The sequence below is a fragment of the Tinamus guttatus genome, unplaced genomic scaffold (assembly GCF_059628265.1).
Source record: "Tinamus guttatus ecotype Peru unplaced genomic scaffold, ASM5962826v1 Tinamus_guttatus_pri_ptg000850l, whole genome shotgun sequence".
Taxonomy (NCBI): Eukaryota; Metazoa; Chordata; class Aves; order Tinamiformes; family Tinamidae; genus Tinamus; species Tinamus guttatus.
This window is the reverse complement of record NW_028289384.1, coordinates 7358-21030: the sequence shown is the minus strand read 5'-3', so window position 1 is coordinate 21030 and position 13673 is coordinate 7358. Positions and strand designations below refer to the sequence as shown.

General features: G+C 52.2%; 1 protein-coding gene across 1 annotated transcript; it reads left to right on the top strand.

The window, feature by feature from the left end:
- Positions 1-12395: 12395 nt before the first annotated feature.
- Positions 12396-13316, top strand: LOC148591363 (olfactory receptor 14A16-like). The gene has a single exon (XM_088537697.1). The coding sequence runs from the start codon at positions 12396-12398 to the stop codon at positions 13314-13316; it is 921 nt and encodes a 306-aa protein (XP_088393823.1).
- The last annotated feature ends 357 nt before the right edge of the window (positions 13317-13673 follow it).

Here is a 13673-nt window from a genome sequence, read left to right as displayed (position 1 = left end):
TGTTATACTTTCCGCTTTTTTTCGTTGTTGTGTTTTAGTACACTAGACTTGGGCATGATCATTTGTTCTTGAAAAGGGAAGTGATTTTCAGAAGTGGGTGGACTGCAGTCCCAGAGTCCTGCACAGCTGGTGCCATTCCAGGTGCCGTGGTCCCCTGTCCCCAGCCTCCCTCTGCAGCTCTGAGGGGCTCTGCTCTCCCGCAGGTCCCTGCGAGAGCTCTCAAGCCCACGCAGGTCACTCAGAGACACTGGGACATCTCCAAGTCCCACTGGGTACTGGTGCTCGGACACTTGAGCTCTCCCTGCAAAGATGAAGGACTGTTTTGAATGTTTTCCAGCGATGAAAGAATAGAAATCTTCAGGAACTTGCTGAATCTGCTGTGAAAAAATATTTATCTGCCCTTGCCGTTTAGTGTCCACTGCTCTCTCCATTTGACTGTGATCTCCCTCGTATTTTCTGTGTCTTGAATACATTAATCATTTCTGCAGCCCCTCTGGGCAGCCCCTCTCCCAGCACAGCACTCACCCCCACTCCAGGCATGTTCTGCCCCTGGATGTCTTCTGTGCTCCATGGTGGCTCCATAGCCCCTTCCAGGAGGATGGGCATCTGTCCCAGCTCTGTAATGAGTGGGACTGTCCTCAGCAGATCCCTCCTGAGCACTCACCCTCTCCAGGGGCCTGGGCACCCACAAGTGGCAGCTGAATCCAGTCCTCTTTCCCTAACACAGGAACATGGCTGCACAGCCCTCTGGTGTATCAGCCAAGCCTCCCGCATTTGTATCATCACAAAATTTGCTGAGAGTGCACTCTGTTCCTTCTTCCAGTTTACTGATGGAGAAGTTGAATAGGATTGGACCCAATACTACTCCCTGGGGACACAGCTGGCTCCAGGCCCCCAATAGACTCTGTTCAAATGTCTGGGCACAAGTAGGAAAACCTGAGAGAACCTGGGGTCTTTTCCTAGCAACTATTAAAGAAAGGCAGAGTTTCCTCATAGCTCCTGCCCATGCAGATGTGCTAGAAATCCCAGGCATGTATCATGGCCTTGCAGGCCTACTTCAGTGTCACTGAATCAAGTGTCCGAAATGAATTACAGTCACAGTTTACATTGTTAACATCTCCACGTGTCTCAGCTTCCTAGTGAGTGTGGCTCTAACACTAGTGAGCATCTAGTGCTATTTCAGATGGCCAAGGAAGATGCCCACCGGGCCCTGACCAGGCATTCTAGAAAGATGTGAGTATCACATTTGCTCTATCAGAGCAATAGACACTAGCCCGTGCCTGGGACAACCTTATCTCGTCAGATGTCACCTGGTGTCACCAGGCAATTGCCTCTCACCCAATTGACTTTCCGTCAATTCACTCATGTTCAGTTTTGTGTGTTGGAGCTTTGCATGGAACCATGGAAACCTGTGGTGACATTTGGTTGCCATTTCTGTCATATTAGAGAGATTTGAGATCACACTCTAACAATAGGCACGAGAGCTGAGATCTCCTAAGCAACACTGGACCCCTGGTCTCACCCCTCCTGCCCTTGTCCTGCCAGGACTCTGTACCCCAGAGGTCCCTTGGTGTCAGTGCTGGAAAAGACGCTGCAGAGGGAAACTCTCCTCCCTGCACTGGGCACATCCAAGGGAGCTCAAAGAAGCGGCTCAGAGAATCCCCCCTCTCTGCTAGTGAAGGGGGAAGCCTGGCTTCCTGCTTTATCATGGTCTATGTTTAATTGCTAAATGAGAGATTCCTGTGCAGATGTGACAAAAACTAGGTATCTTTATTTTAGTATTTATTAGTTTAAGATGGATGTAAAAGAGAGAATTTAAAAAGGAAATGCATAAAATACAGCTTTTATGCCTGATATCCTGGTGAGTGAATGAAACAGTTGTTGTCATTGACCTTGTACCCACTGGATGAGTTTCCTCAGTGCCTCCTTGAGCTCCTTGTTCCTCATGCTGTAGATGAGGGGATTCAGGGCTGGAGTCACCGCGGAGTACAGAATGGACACAACCATATCTAGAAGTGGAGAGGAGATGAAGGGGGGCTTCAGGTAGGCAAACAATAATGTAATGACAAACAAGGACACCACTGCCAGGTGTGGGAGGCACATGGAAAAGGCTTTGTGCCGGCCCTGCTCAGAGGGGATCCTCAGCACAGCTCTGAAGATCTCCACGTAGGACACCACAATGAAAGTGAAACATGCAAAGACTAAACAGGCACTAACCCCAATGAGCCCAACTTCCCTGAGGTAGGAAACTGAGCAGGAGAGCTTGAGGATCTGGGGGATCTCACAGAAGAACTGCTCCACCATGTTGCCTTGGCAGAGGGGTAGGGAAAATGTGTTCCCAGTGTGCAGGAGAGCATAGAGAAAGCCACTGGCCCAGGCAGCTGCTGCCATTCTGACACAAGCTCTGCTGTCCAGGAGGGTCCCGTAGTGCAGGGGTCTGCAGATGGCAACGTAGCGGTCATAGGCCATGACTGTGAGGAGAGAAAACTCTCCTCCAAACAAGAAGAGGAAGAAAAATATCTGGGCAGCACATTCCAAATAGGAAATGGCCCTGGTGTTCCACAGGGAATTGGCCATGGCTTTGGGAACAGTGGTGGAGATGGAGCCCAGGTCGAGCAGGGAGAGGTTGAGGAGGAAGAAGTACATGGGGGTGTGGAGGCGGTGGTCACAGACTACAGCTGTGATGATGAGGCCGTTGGCCAGGAGGGCAGCCAGGTAGATGCCCAGGAAGAGCGAGAAGTGCAAGAGCTGCAGCTCCCGCGTGTCTGAGAATGGCAGGAGGAGGAACTCGTTGAATGAGCTGCTGTTGGACATTTGTTGCTTTGCAGCATAGGGGCTATATCTGAGGAAGAAAAGACATGGACAAGTCAGGACGACACTCTTAAAAGGAAAATAAACAAATTAATGAAGTTTTTTATCTATCTATTTGTCTCATTCCCAGATCTCTGAGGCTCCTGTCTCTTCTAGCGAGAGGATGATGTTACTCTAAAAAGAGAGCAGCCCCAGCTGAGAGCAGAGTGGGGTTTAAGAGTGCCCATGTCTGACCTTCTCACCCTTTCTACATGCACCTGAGGGAGGTCTCCACACTCCCCTTCTAGCAAACAACACATACAACCCTTTTCTGCTGCCCATTTACTGCCTCCCACCATCACTTCCATACTATCACTATTTCCATAGGTTCCCCATGGGTCACTGAGATACCACAGATAGGTCATGAGTCAGCAGAGGCTTTCTGGAGGGCAGGTGGCAGCCTGCAGGACACCACAGGGTAACAGCTAAATGATTGTCAGGATTTTAGATGGACTTTCCTTAAGGGACAGTCAACTCATTTCCCTGTACTGCATTTCCCGGAGCTCCAGAGGACAGAATGGGGCTGTGGAGACCTCACTCCCTTGAAAATCCCTCTTTTCCACTACTTGTAGCTTTGGTGCCTGAACTGCAGCTGAATCCTCCCAACCACAGGAAGCAGAGAGCAAGAACAGGAGCAGCATGGACAGGAGAAGGATTAAGGAGCAACACCATGACCCTGTTGCCAAGGGAGGCAAGGAGAGGGACAGAGAGGCATTCTGGAAAACCTTCGCTTTACCTGCAGGGTATGGCACCTTGCAGAGGGGGGACATTGCAGCACTGCCCCTCTCAGCCCTTTGGTGGAGAGGCACCAAAGAGATGCCCCTCTCCTCTGCCACAGCTCTGGCTGCAGAGTTCAGCCAACGTCCCATGCCCTGCAGTTCCTTCTCCTTCCCTGCCCATCTCTGCTGCCTGGAGCTGTCCCTGCTGGCAGCTCTTTCTCTGTCCCAGTGTCTTGTCCCTGTCACTGCTCAAAGATCCCATGTCACCCTCTGGGTGCTCAGTTCTGCCCTACAGAAACCTCTGGCAAGGTCCAGGGCCAGCTCTGTGTTTGCAGGTTGGAATGGAGCAGGTCACATAAAGTCCTGGGATGTTGCAAGGAAGATGCTGATGCTGCCTTTAGGCTAAAGTGGGGATGAAGCAGCTCACTGATGTTTATCACAGACCTACTAAGCTCTCAGAGTGAAGGTTTACAACTCCCAGCTCATTGCCAAAACAGAAAACTTGTTCCTTCATTCTCCCTGTCAAAATGAGGAAGGTGAAAGTGCAGAGACCTGAAGGAAAGCTCCTTCTCCTTCAAGCAGCTCTTCTCTTGCTTTTCCTCTTGAAAGGACCCCTCAGACATGTCCTGCGCATGTGCTGGAGCTGTGAGCAGAACCTGACCCCTGCAGCACCTCTCAAAGGCAGAAAGAACCTGCCCTGCCAGGGATCTCTCTTCCCACCCAAAGCTTCTCCCCACAGCAGCACAGGGAGCTCCCTGGAGAGGCTGTGTGCTGACCCTCACAGGTGGCAGAGTCACTGCCCTGGGCAAACAGCACCATGAGGTACAGGGACACTGCTCTGAATCACAGCCCCAGGCAGACCTTGGTGCACTCCCTGCCTTCACAGCCCTACAGCCCTGTGTTCAAGGGGCATAGCCAAGAGAAGCATACCCTGATCCTCTGACCATGTGTCAGGGAATCCCTGCCCTGAAGCATCTCCTCCTCCTGCTATGTCCTGCTTACTCAAGGAAAGAGACCATTAAAAATCCTATGAGCCATGGTTTGGCTGGGATGCAGACACCCGCTCCAGGAACCTCAGCAGCATTGCCCTACAGACAGAGACTCACTGTTTCAAGGGCTGTGAAGATTCCCCCACAATGAGCTCTGCTCCCGCTCCACACTGCCGTTCCCCTGTCGCTGCCTTCTCTCCTCCCCTGTCCGCAGCAGCAGGCAGTGCCCGCAGCCCTGCTGCTCTTGGCACAGGAGCTGCTCCTGCACTCGGCTGTCTCTGGGCAGTGCTGCCAGGCTGCCACGAGCTGCCTCCGTCCCAGGAGCCTGGCCCCGCTCAGGAGCAGAGGCCCAGCTGAACTCACCAATTTCTCTGTCCCTTGTGCCCCCTCCTCCTGGGGAATGTTCCCTCAAACAAACTAAAATAATCATATGTTTTCCTTTTTCTCGTGAGTGGAGAGAGGTTCCAACATTGCAATTTATTTCATCAGAGAATGAGGAGCTATGAAAGTTGTGAATGTCCCACTCTGGAAGAATGATTTTCATCTCACAATCAGAGAGGAGGGCCTAGATGGGACAAAAGCCAACTTTTGATTAGGATTAATCAATCTGGGCATTATAGAATTCAGACTCCCAGCCCTGAGTCTGAAGTGATATTCAGATTATTCCTGTAAATTCCACAGATGCCATCGGTGGGATTCCCCTTGCCAAAAACAAAGTGAGCACAACACAGAGGTGTGCATGTATCCCACTGTAATCATTTTAGATGGAAGAGTCATTTGCTTCCAAACAGATATCTGGTGATGGCTGAAGAGACAGATGTGGTCCAAGGCAGATGTGCCACACACAGATGTGGTGTCAGTGTCTGTTTGCTCTGATGCAGGAACTGGGGGACCTGCATCATCCTAGAGGATGAGGTGAGGATCATGTGGGGAATTGTCTTGGCTATCTGAAACGACCTCCTGGTGCCAAATAAACCTAGAGCCCTACTCACTCCAGCTGAGGCATAGGAAGAATCCAGTATTAACCAGCAGCTCTTGTAATTCAGTGCAGACACTTGATTTGATGGCGTTGAAAAGTGCTGGAAGAGCCTTGTCAGATGCCTGGCTTGTCCAGGTCAACCATATGTTTCTAGCAGGTTGGACCTACAGGGAATCTATCCATGCCAACAGGGAGTGCTTGCTGGGCAAGTGCTCCAGAGAATCCTAGGGTTCTGCCCTGAGCGCAAACAAATGAAATCCAGCACTGTCTGTAGGGAAAGTCCATCCTGTCTACATCCATGTGTGCTGCATAAATGAGAGGCACATCACACCAAGGTATCTTGAGATTCTTTGCACCCTCAAGCCCTTCTTGCTCCCCTCCCCTCAACTTCTGCTCACTCCATCATATTATATGAACAGGGACAGGGCTAACGTGGACCTCAGCGTGTCTGGATCACAGGCTGTCAAGGTCCATGGACATCTTCAGAGGCATCTTGTCCTTCCTGGAGATTTGTGCAAGAAGTCTGTCATAGGTCCAGTATAGCCACAGAGTCACCTCAGGCAGAACCCCCTTTCCTGCTGTTTCTCAGTGGCCCAGCTCTGTGTCCTCCTGGCCTCAGACACTGCTGGATTCACTTTCTTAGTAGGAAGCTGCTTCCACCACTGCATTGTTCCTGCTATATATGACGGCATGGCTCTGCTCTGAACTGGGCCAGTGCACACCCAGTGTCTTTGCCTCTTCGTAACAGGTTTCTCTGTGACCATTCTGTTCTCTGTGCCACAGCTGAAGCTCTATAGCCCAAATATATGTAAGCGTAGGCAGCCTGAAGTAGAGTCAGGAGCACGTGAAGATGTGCAAGCTGTCACAGGCCAGAAATATCATTGGAATGGTGATCAATGGAAGATGAGGGAGGATGCCTTTTGTGTGAAGGAGCAGATTGGATGTGTGGAGCTCTTCCTTGGAAGAGACAAGGTTTGAAGTGGGAGCTTGTGGGTGAGCATCTCAGGAGGGAGCTCTCCTATTTCTTGGCAGAATAAAAAAGCTCTGTGGATCACTGGCCCTGGTTCTTGTTGGGCAGACTTTAATCCCCCTATCACGACCTGCAAATGCAAACTGCAGGGTGCAATCAGTCTGGGAGGCTTCTGGAGGACATCAAGGAGAACTTTTTTGCACAGCTGCCAGAAGGGCTGATAAGGATGATGCTTTCTGGTATCTGGACATTTCAAACAAGGACAAACCCATCAGGGATGGGATAGCCAGTGTCTGCCTTGCCTACTGTGACCATGAGAATCTGGAGTGCCCAACGCTGAGGGGCGTGCAGAAGGACAGTAGCAGAATAGAGACTGGGCTTCAGAAGAGTCGACTTCCCGACCTGTTCAGGGGACTGGTGGGGGATCCCAGGGGAGGGAGCTCTCAAGGACATCAGAGCTCAGGAAAGCCAGCAGGTCTTTAAGGACAGACCTGCCAAGCATAAGGATGGGTCATTCCGATACTCACTAAAACTATCAGATACCTCAGGGCACTCAAACCAGCAGATACCCCTTGGGTAGACTGGGATCTCGTTACTTAGCTCCAGGCTAATAGGGCAATGTAGAGGAGAAAAAAGGCAGAGGCAAAGGCAGAGGCATTTAGAAATATTGCCCAGCATCACGTTACAAGGACAAGTGCAGGGTCCTGCACCTGGGGAGGAATAACCCCAGCCACCAGTATAGATTAGAGGTTGACCTGCTGGAAAGCAGCTCCACAGAGAGGGATTTGGGAATCCTGGTTGACAAGGAGTTAACCATGAGTCAGCGATGTGCCCTCATGGCCAAGAAGGCCAATGGCATCCTGGCCTGCATCAGGAGGAGTGTTGCCAGCAGATGTTGCTCCCTCTCCTCAGCTCTGGTGAGGCCTCACCTGGGGTATTGTGTGCAGTTCTGGGCTCTGCAGTGCAAGAGGGATGTGGAGGTTCTAGAGCGGGTGCAGCATAAAGCAACCAAGATGATTAAGGGGCTGCAGCATCTATCATATGAGGAAAGACTAAGCGAGCTGGGCCTGTTTAGTCTGGAGAAGAGAAGACCGAGAGGAGACCTGATCATGTAGAAATAAGTACCTTAGGGGTGAATGTAGGGAGGATGGGGCCAAACTCTTCTTGGTGGTGGCCACTGACAGGACAAGGGGTAATGGTGGCAAGTTGAAACACAGGAAGTTCCATCTCCATGTGAGGAAGAACTTTACTGTGAGGGTGCCAGAGCCCTGGAACAGGCTGCCCAGAGAGGTTGTGGAGTCTCCTTCTCTGGAGATCTTCAAAACTCACATGGATGCCACCCTGTGCCATATGCTCTAGGTGTCCTTGCTTGAGCAGGGGGTTGGACTAGATGAGCTCTAGAGGTCCCTTCCAATGTTAACCACTCTGTGATTCTGTGAACTTGCTGCTGGGGACAGTGCCCATCATTTCCCTTACCACATCTTCAGAGTGCAATTCAGACGAGTTTACATTAACTCACGCAGCAGACAGGGATGGGAATTACTGCAGCACAAACAGCCTGGCAATCATCAATTACTAATGCCACTCCTCTTGTTACACCACGCTCACTTAGGCACTGGGTTCATTTAGCAGCCCAAAAGGTCTTGCTGGACTCCCTGGTCCAATAGTAGCTCGCTGCAATTCTCTGCTCCTTGTCCACGTTCGCCAGAGAAGATCATGCTCACAGCAGCACAAATTCCTGGTGCTAAGTGCTCCATCTCCCTCCTCTTGATTAAGGAGCTGCCTTTCTCCAGGGCTGCAGAGCTCTGCAGGTGTCAGCCCCTCCACGGGGCACCCTCAGCAAACCCTCTCGTCCCCGCCGCTGCTGCTGGCCCCTCACTGCTCTGGCTGCAGCGACCTCAGCGCCAGCACCCGCCGTGAGCCTCCTGCTGGCCCAGCAGCTCCTCGGGCAGGGGGACCTCGCTCGCGCACAGCCCAGCGTGGGCTGCTGCCGCCGCGGGCTGCAGGGACACCAGGTTCCTCGGCAGAGCCGCCCCGGCCAGGAAGGGGCTGCTGACGTCACAACCAGCTGCACGGCCTGGCCTATCAGGGGCTGCGGCAGCAGTGACGTCACCAGCCGACGCCCACGCGTCAGCACAGAGCCAGCCCTGCAGAGAGCAGGGGCCTCCCGGCAGCGTCCCCGCAATGGCCCCCGTGTCCCTGCCCGCTGCTGAGACACCCCTGGCCTCACAGGCAGCGCCTGCTGCTGCCCCGGCAGCTCCGCGCACACAAGGGACCTCCCCCGTGTCTGCACCAGACCCCGCTGCCGGCCGCGCTGCTGCTGGGACAGGAGCGGCCTCAGAGCCCGTCCCCAGCCATGGGCCAGCGCTGGCCTCGCAGCTGCTCTGCCAGCAGGGACCTCCCAAGGAACTGCCCAGCCAGGCGCCTCTTGCTGGTCTGCCCGGGACTCAGCAAAGAGCAGAGCTCACTGTCACCCTCACAGACATGGATGGACCTGCTAATGCCTGGTGCTGTCCAGTCAGGAGCACAGACAATGTGACCCCCCCTCCCAAGCAGGAGCAGTGCCATGTGCCTGCTGCTGGCCTCCCAGGTGCTTGTAAACGCTGACTTGACCATCATCTGACTAGATGATCTCCAAACGTCCCTTGCAACCAGAGAAAGGTGCCTTCTCTCACTCAAGCCCCCTTGAAGCTTGCTTATGAGCCAGAAATGTCCCCTTGCCACCAAGAAGGCCAATGGTGTCTTGGGGTGTAGTAGGAAGACTGTTTCCAGGAGGACAAGGGAGGTCACCCTGCCTCTCTACTATGTCCTGGGGAGGCCACCCCTTGAGTGCTGTGTCCAGTGCTGGGCTCCGCGGTACAAGAGGGACATAAAGCTACTGGAGAGAACCCAGTATAGGTCCACAAAGTTGATCAGGGAGCTGCAGCATCCCTCCTATGAGAAGAAGGGGAGAGAGCTGTGGCTGTTTTAGCCTGGAGAACAGAAGGCTGAGAGGGGATCTTATCAGGGTGTGCAAATACCTGAAGAAAGGATGCCAAGAGGAGAAGAGGATGGCCCAGATTCTTTTCAGTGGTGACCAGTGACAGCACAACCGACAACAGATGCTATCTGAAGCACAGGCAGTTCTGCCTAAATTTGAGGAAAAACATCTTGACTGTGAAGGTGACAGAGCACTGGCATGGGTTGCCCAGAAAGGTTGTGGAGTCTCCTTCTCTGCAGATATTCCAGACCTGCCTGGACAGGATCCTGTGCATCGTGCTGTAGGTGACACTGCTTGATTAAAGGGTTTGAACTAGATCATCTGTAAAGCTCCTTCCAACCTCAACCATTCTGTGATTCTATAAATGCTCTCCACTGGAATAGATTAGCTTTTTGATCTGTAGGGATCTGCCTGTCCCTCAGCTTTATTGTGAGTGCTGGTCTAGTAGGATAGAAGGCATCCAGGGTCATTAGAGATGACCAAGGAAATGGCTGACCTGGCCTCCCACTGAAGCTCTATCATCTCCAGTGATTCCATTAGGATCTTTAGGCCAGGAGCTTGCAAGCAGACCATGTGCATGCATAGCCTGGTAAGGGGAATCCCACCTGCCATGTATTTGTGGAGTTCCTGAGTTAGCTGAATCCTTCTCCAAACCTGGCATTTCTGAACAGACATGTGGAACCCGAATAAGCCATCTGAATAAGTCATCTGAATCATATATGCACCATGTATCAACAAGCTCCCTTCTTATCCCTGTCTGGGTGTCCTGCCTAGTTAAGAGATGTGAATCAGGACTTCCTGTGGGACATTTCTAACTTTGGTAGATAATCATTATCTGATGAAATAAATTGCAACATTGGAATCTGTATCCCTGTACTCTTTAGAGAAGGAAAACAGGTTACTCTACTTGATGCAACATATCCCAGAGGGAGGAATCCCAAGGGACAGAGTAATTCATGGATTCAGCTGGGCCGCAGCTCGTGGCAACCTGGCAGCACTGCCCAGAGACAGCCGAGTGCAGGAGCAGCTCCTGTGCCAAGAGCAGCAGGGCTGCGGGCGCTGCCTGCTGCTGCGGACAGGGGAGGAGAGAGGACAGAGAGGTGAAAGGCAGCGTGGAGCGGGAGGACAGAGCAGAGCTCATGGTGGGAGCAATCTGTGACACGGTAAGTTGCCGGCTGCAGGGTAATGCTACTGAGGTTTCTGGAGGGGTCTGCAGCACCCCTCCAGCTGATGACTTTCTTTTTTGAGGATTGTTCTCCCTGCTTCCACTTTGCATACGAGGAGATGCTTCAGAACAGAAATTCCCTGTCCCAGCATCACAAGGTCAGGGCATCATGGCTGCTTCTTCTGGAGCTGGTGCAGGACAGTGAAGGCAATGTGGGCACACAGGTTCTTCAGAGTACTGTTCTTCAGAGCAGTGTCCATGCGCCCCAGGATGCTGTGTGCCCGGGGCAGTGATTCTGTGAGGATCAGCACTCAGCCTGCCAGGGCGCTGCAGGGAGAAGCTCTGGGTGGGAGGAGAGATCCCCCCCGGGCAGGTTCATTCTCCTGCTGAGAGGCTGCTGTGTGGGGTCAGGGCTGCTCACAGCTCAGCCTCACCCACACAACATATCTGGAAGGGGCTCTTCAAGAGGACACTCTTGGGAAGCTGCTATGAAAGGGAAGGGAATATCCAGAGGCTAGGATTTTGTTTTGTATCCTTGACAAGGCAGCAAATGAATGGGACATTTTAGGTTTAGATGCCTGAAGGAGAGTTCTGCAGTGCTGCTCTGAGGGATCAATAGGTCTGCGAGGACCCCAGAATATTCCTTCAACTGCCTTTTCACCTGTGGGCAGCAGCAATATCCCCTTTGCAGCTCTCCTCATTCTCATTGTGCTTAGTCTCACTCTGCTCTCAAGGGGAAGGGCTCCAGGGCATTTCTGACCTCCTCTGCAGTCAGATTTCCAGAACAGCAGAGCTGCCTCTCTCCTGCCATGTGCCCATTTCCCATTGCAAGGCACAGGGGCTGAGAAACACTGTCCTGGGAGTCCACACTGTCTGGGAGGTGCAACCTGGGGACGGTACTGCTCTGTCTCTCTGTCCTCCCTTGGCAGCAGTCACAGTGTTTCTCCTCGTTTCCCTGCCTCTCCTTTCTGCTCTTGTCCTGGCAGTCAGCTGGGGCTTCAGCTACAAATTCAGATACTCACCCTGAGGTCCTGCCATGGAGGTGTCTGAAGAGGGACTATGTGCCCAGGGTGCTGGGCAGCGTCATTGGAAGGCCTGCAAAGGGGTTGACTCTCCCTTTAGGAGACCCTGTGACTGTCAGGACACGTGACTGTCTCTGTTGTCCTCCTGGGGTTGTGAGGTGCCCTCCAGAAGAGGATTCAGTGCACAGAGTCTTTGCCATGTCAGTAGCAGTGTCCTGTTCTCTGCATCACATATCCACCTCGAACTTAGAGGGAGAGCAGAGTTAAACGAGTGCTTTGAAACCAGCCTTCTATGATCTCAGCAGAGATCAGCACAGGGTTGTGTGCAGGAACAATGCAGATGGGCTCAACAGCACTCCTTGCTGTTCCCTAAGCAGCAGAGAGCCCATTTCCTTCTCCAGTCTGCTTAATGTTCACATATTCAGAAATAGAGGCATCTGTCTTTATTTGCATGTCAATAAAGAAATGCAAAGAACCTGACAAGATGTGGTGACAGAATCTAAAAATTTTCAAAATAAGTAACTCAGGCTCCGGCTCCTCCCAGAACATTCAGCTGGAGCAGAGACTGAGGAGCTGACTGAAGGTGATAGTGAGAAGAAGGAATTACTGAGAGTTGGGACAGGGGTCAATAAGCATTTCTGTGAAAAATGGAAGGTTTATTTCAGAGAAGCTATTATTGTCTTTTCTTCCCTACACAGTTTTCCTGAGCCCGATAGTACAGATGTCCAACAGCAGCTCCATCAACGAGTTCCTCCTCCTGCCGTTCTCAGATAGGCGGGAGCTGCAGCTCTTGCACTTCTCGCTCTTCCTGGCCATCTACCTGGCTGCCCTCCTGGCCAACGGCCTCATCATCACAGCCGTAGCCTGCGACCACCGCCTCCACACCCCCATGTACTTCTTCCTCCTCAACCTCTCCCTCCTCGACCTGGGCTCCATCTCCACCACTGTCCCCAAAGCCATGGCCAATTCCCTGTGGAACACCAGGGCCATTTCCTACTTGGGATGTGCTGGGCAGGTCTTTTTTGTCCTTTTTTTAGTTTCAGCAGAGTTTTCCCTCCTCACAGTCATGGCCTATGACCGCTACGTTGCCATCTGCAGACCCCTGCACTACAGGACCCTCCTGGACAGCAGAGCTTGTGTCAGAATGGCAGCAGCTGCCTGGGCCAGTGGTTTCCTCAACGCTCTCCTGCACACTGGGAACACATTTTCCCTGCCACTCTGCCAAGGCAATGTGGTGGAGCAGTTCTTCTGTGAGATCCCTCAGATCCTCAAGCTCTCCTGCTCACACTCCTACCTCAGGGAAGTTGGATTTCTTGTTGTTAGTACCTGTTTATGCTTTGGGTGTTTCGTTTTCATTGTGGTATCCTACATGCAGATCTTCAGAGCTGTGCTGAGGATCCCCTCTGAGCAGGGCCGGCACAAAGCCTTTTCCATGTGCATCCCGCACCTGGCCGTGGTCTCCCTGTTTCTCAGCACAGGTGCATTTGCCTACCTGAAGCCCCCCTCCATCTCCTCCCCATTTCTGGATCTGGTGGTGGCTGTTCTGTATTCAGTGTTGCCTCCAGCACTGAATCCTCTCATCTACAGCATGAGGAACAAGGAGCTCAAGAAGACACTGAGGAAACTCATCCAATGCATGTAATGTCAACAATAATATCTGTCCCAGGGTATCTGGCATCAAGGATATGTGTTGTTCATTTATTTATTTCTTACTTTCATTCTGTTACATTCCTATAAAGGAAAATACATGTTCTGGTTCATGCCACTTGTTCTCAGGAATCTCTCATTTTAATCTGGCTTAGATATGTTCAATTCCAACTGAATCTCTTTCCCACCCTGACAAGCAGCAGTTACTGGAGGAACTGCAGGCCCAGGGGTCTCATGCTGCCCTGGGCAGCAGGGTGGGCAGAGGGATTGCAGGCAGACAGGGAGGGTATCTGCTGGGCACAAGAGCAAAGGAGATAGCGTGATTGGCCTCAGTGCAGGGTCTCCTGCCCCT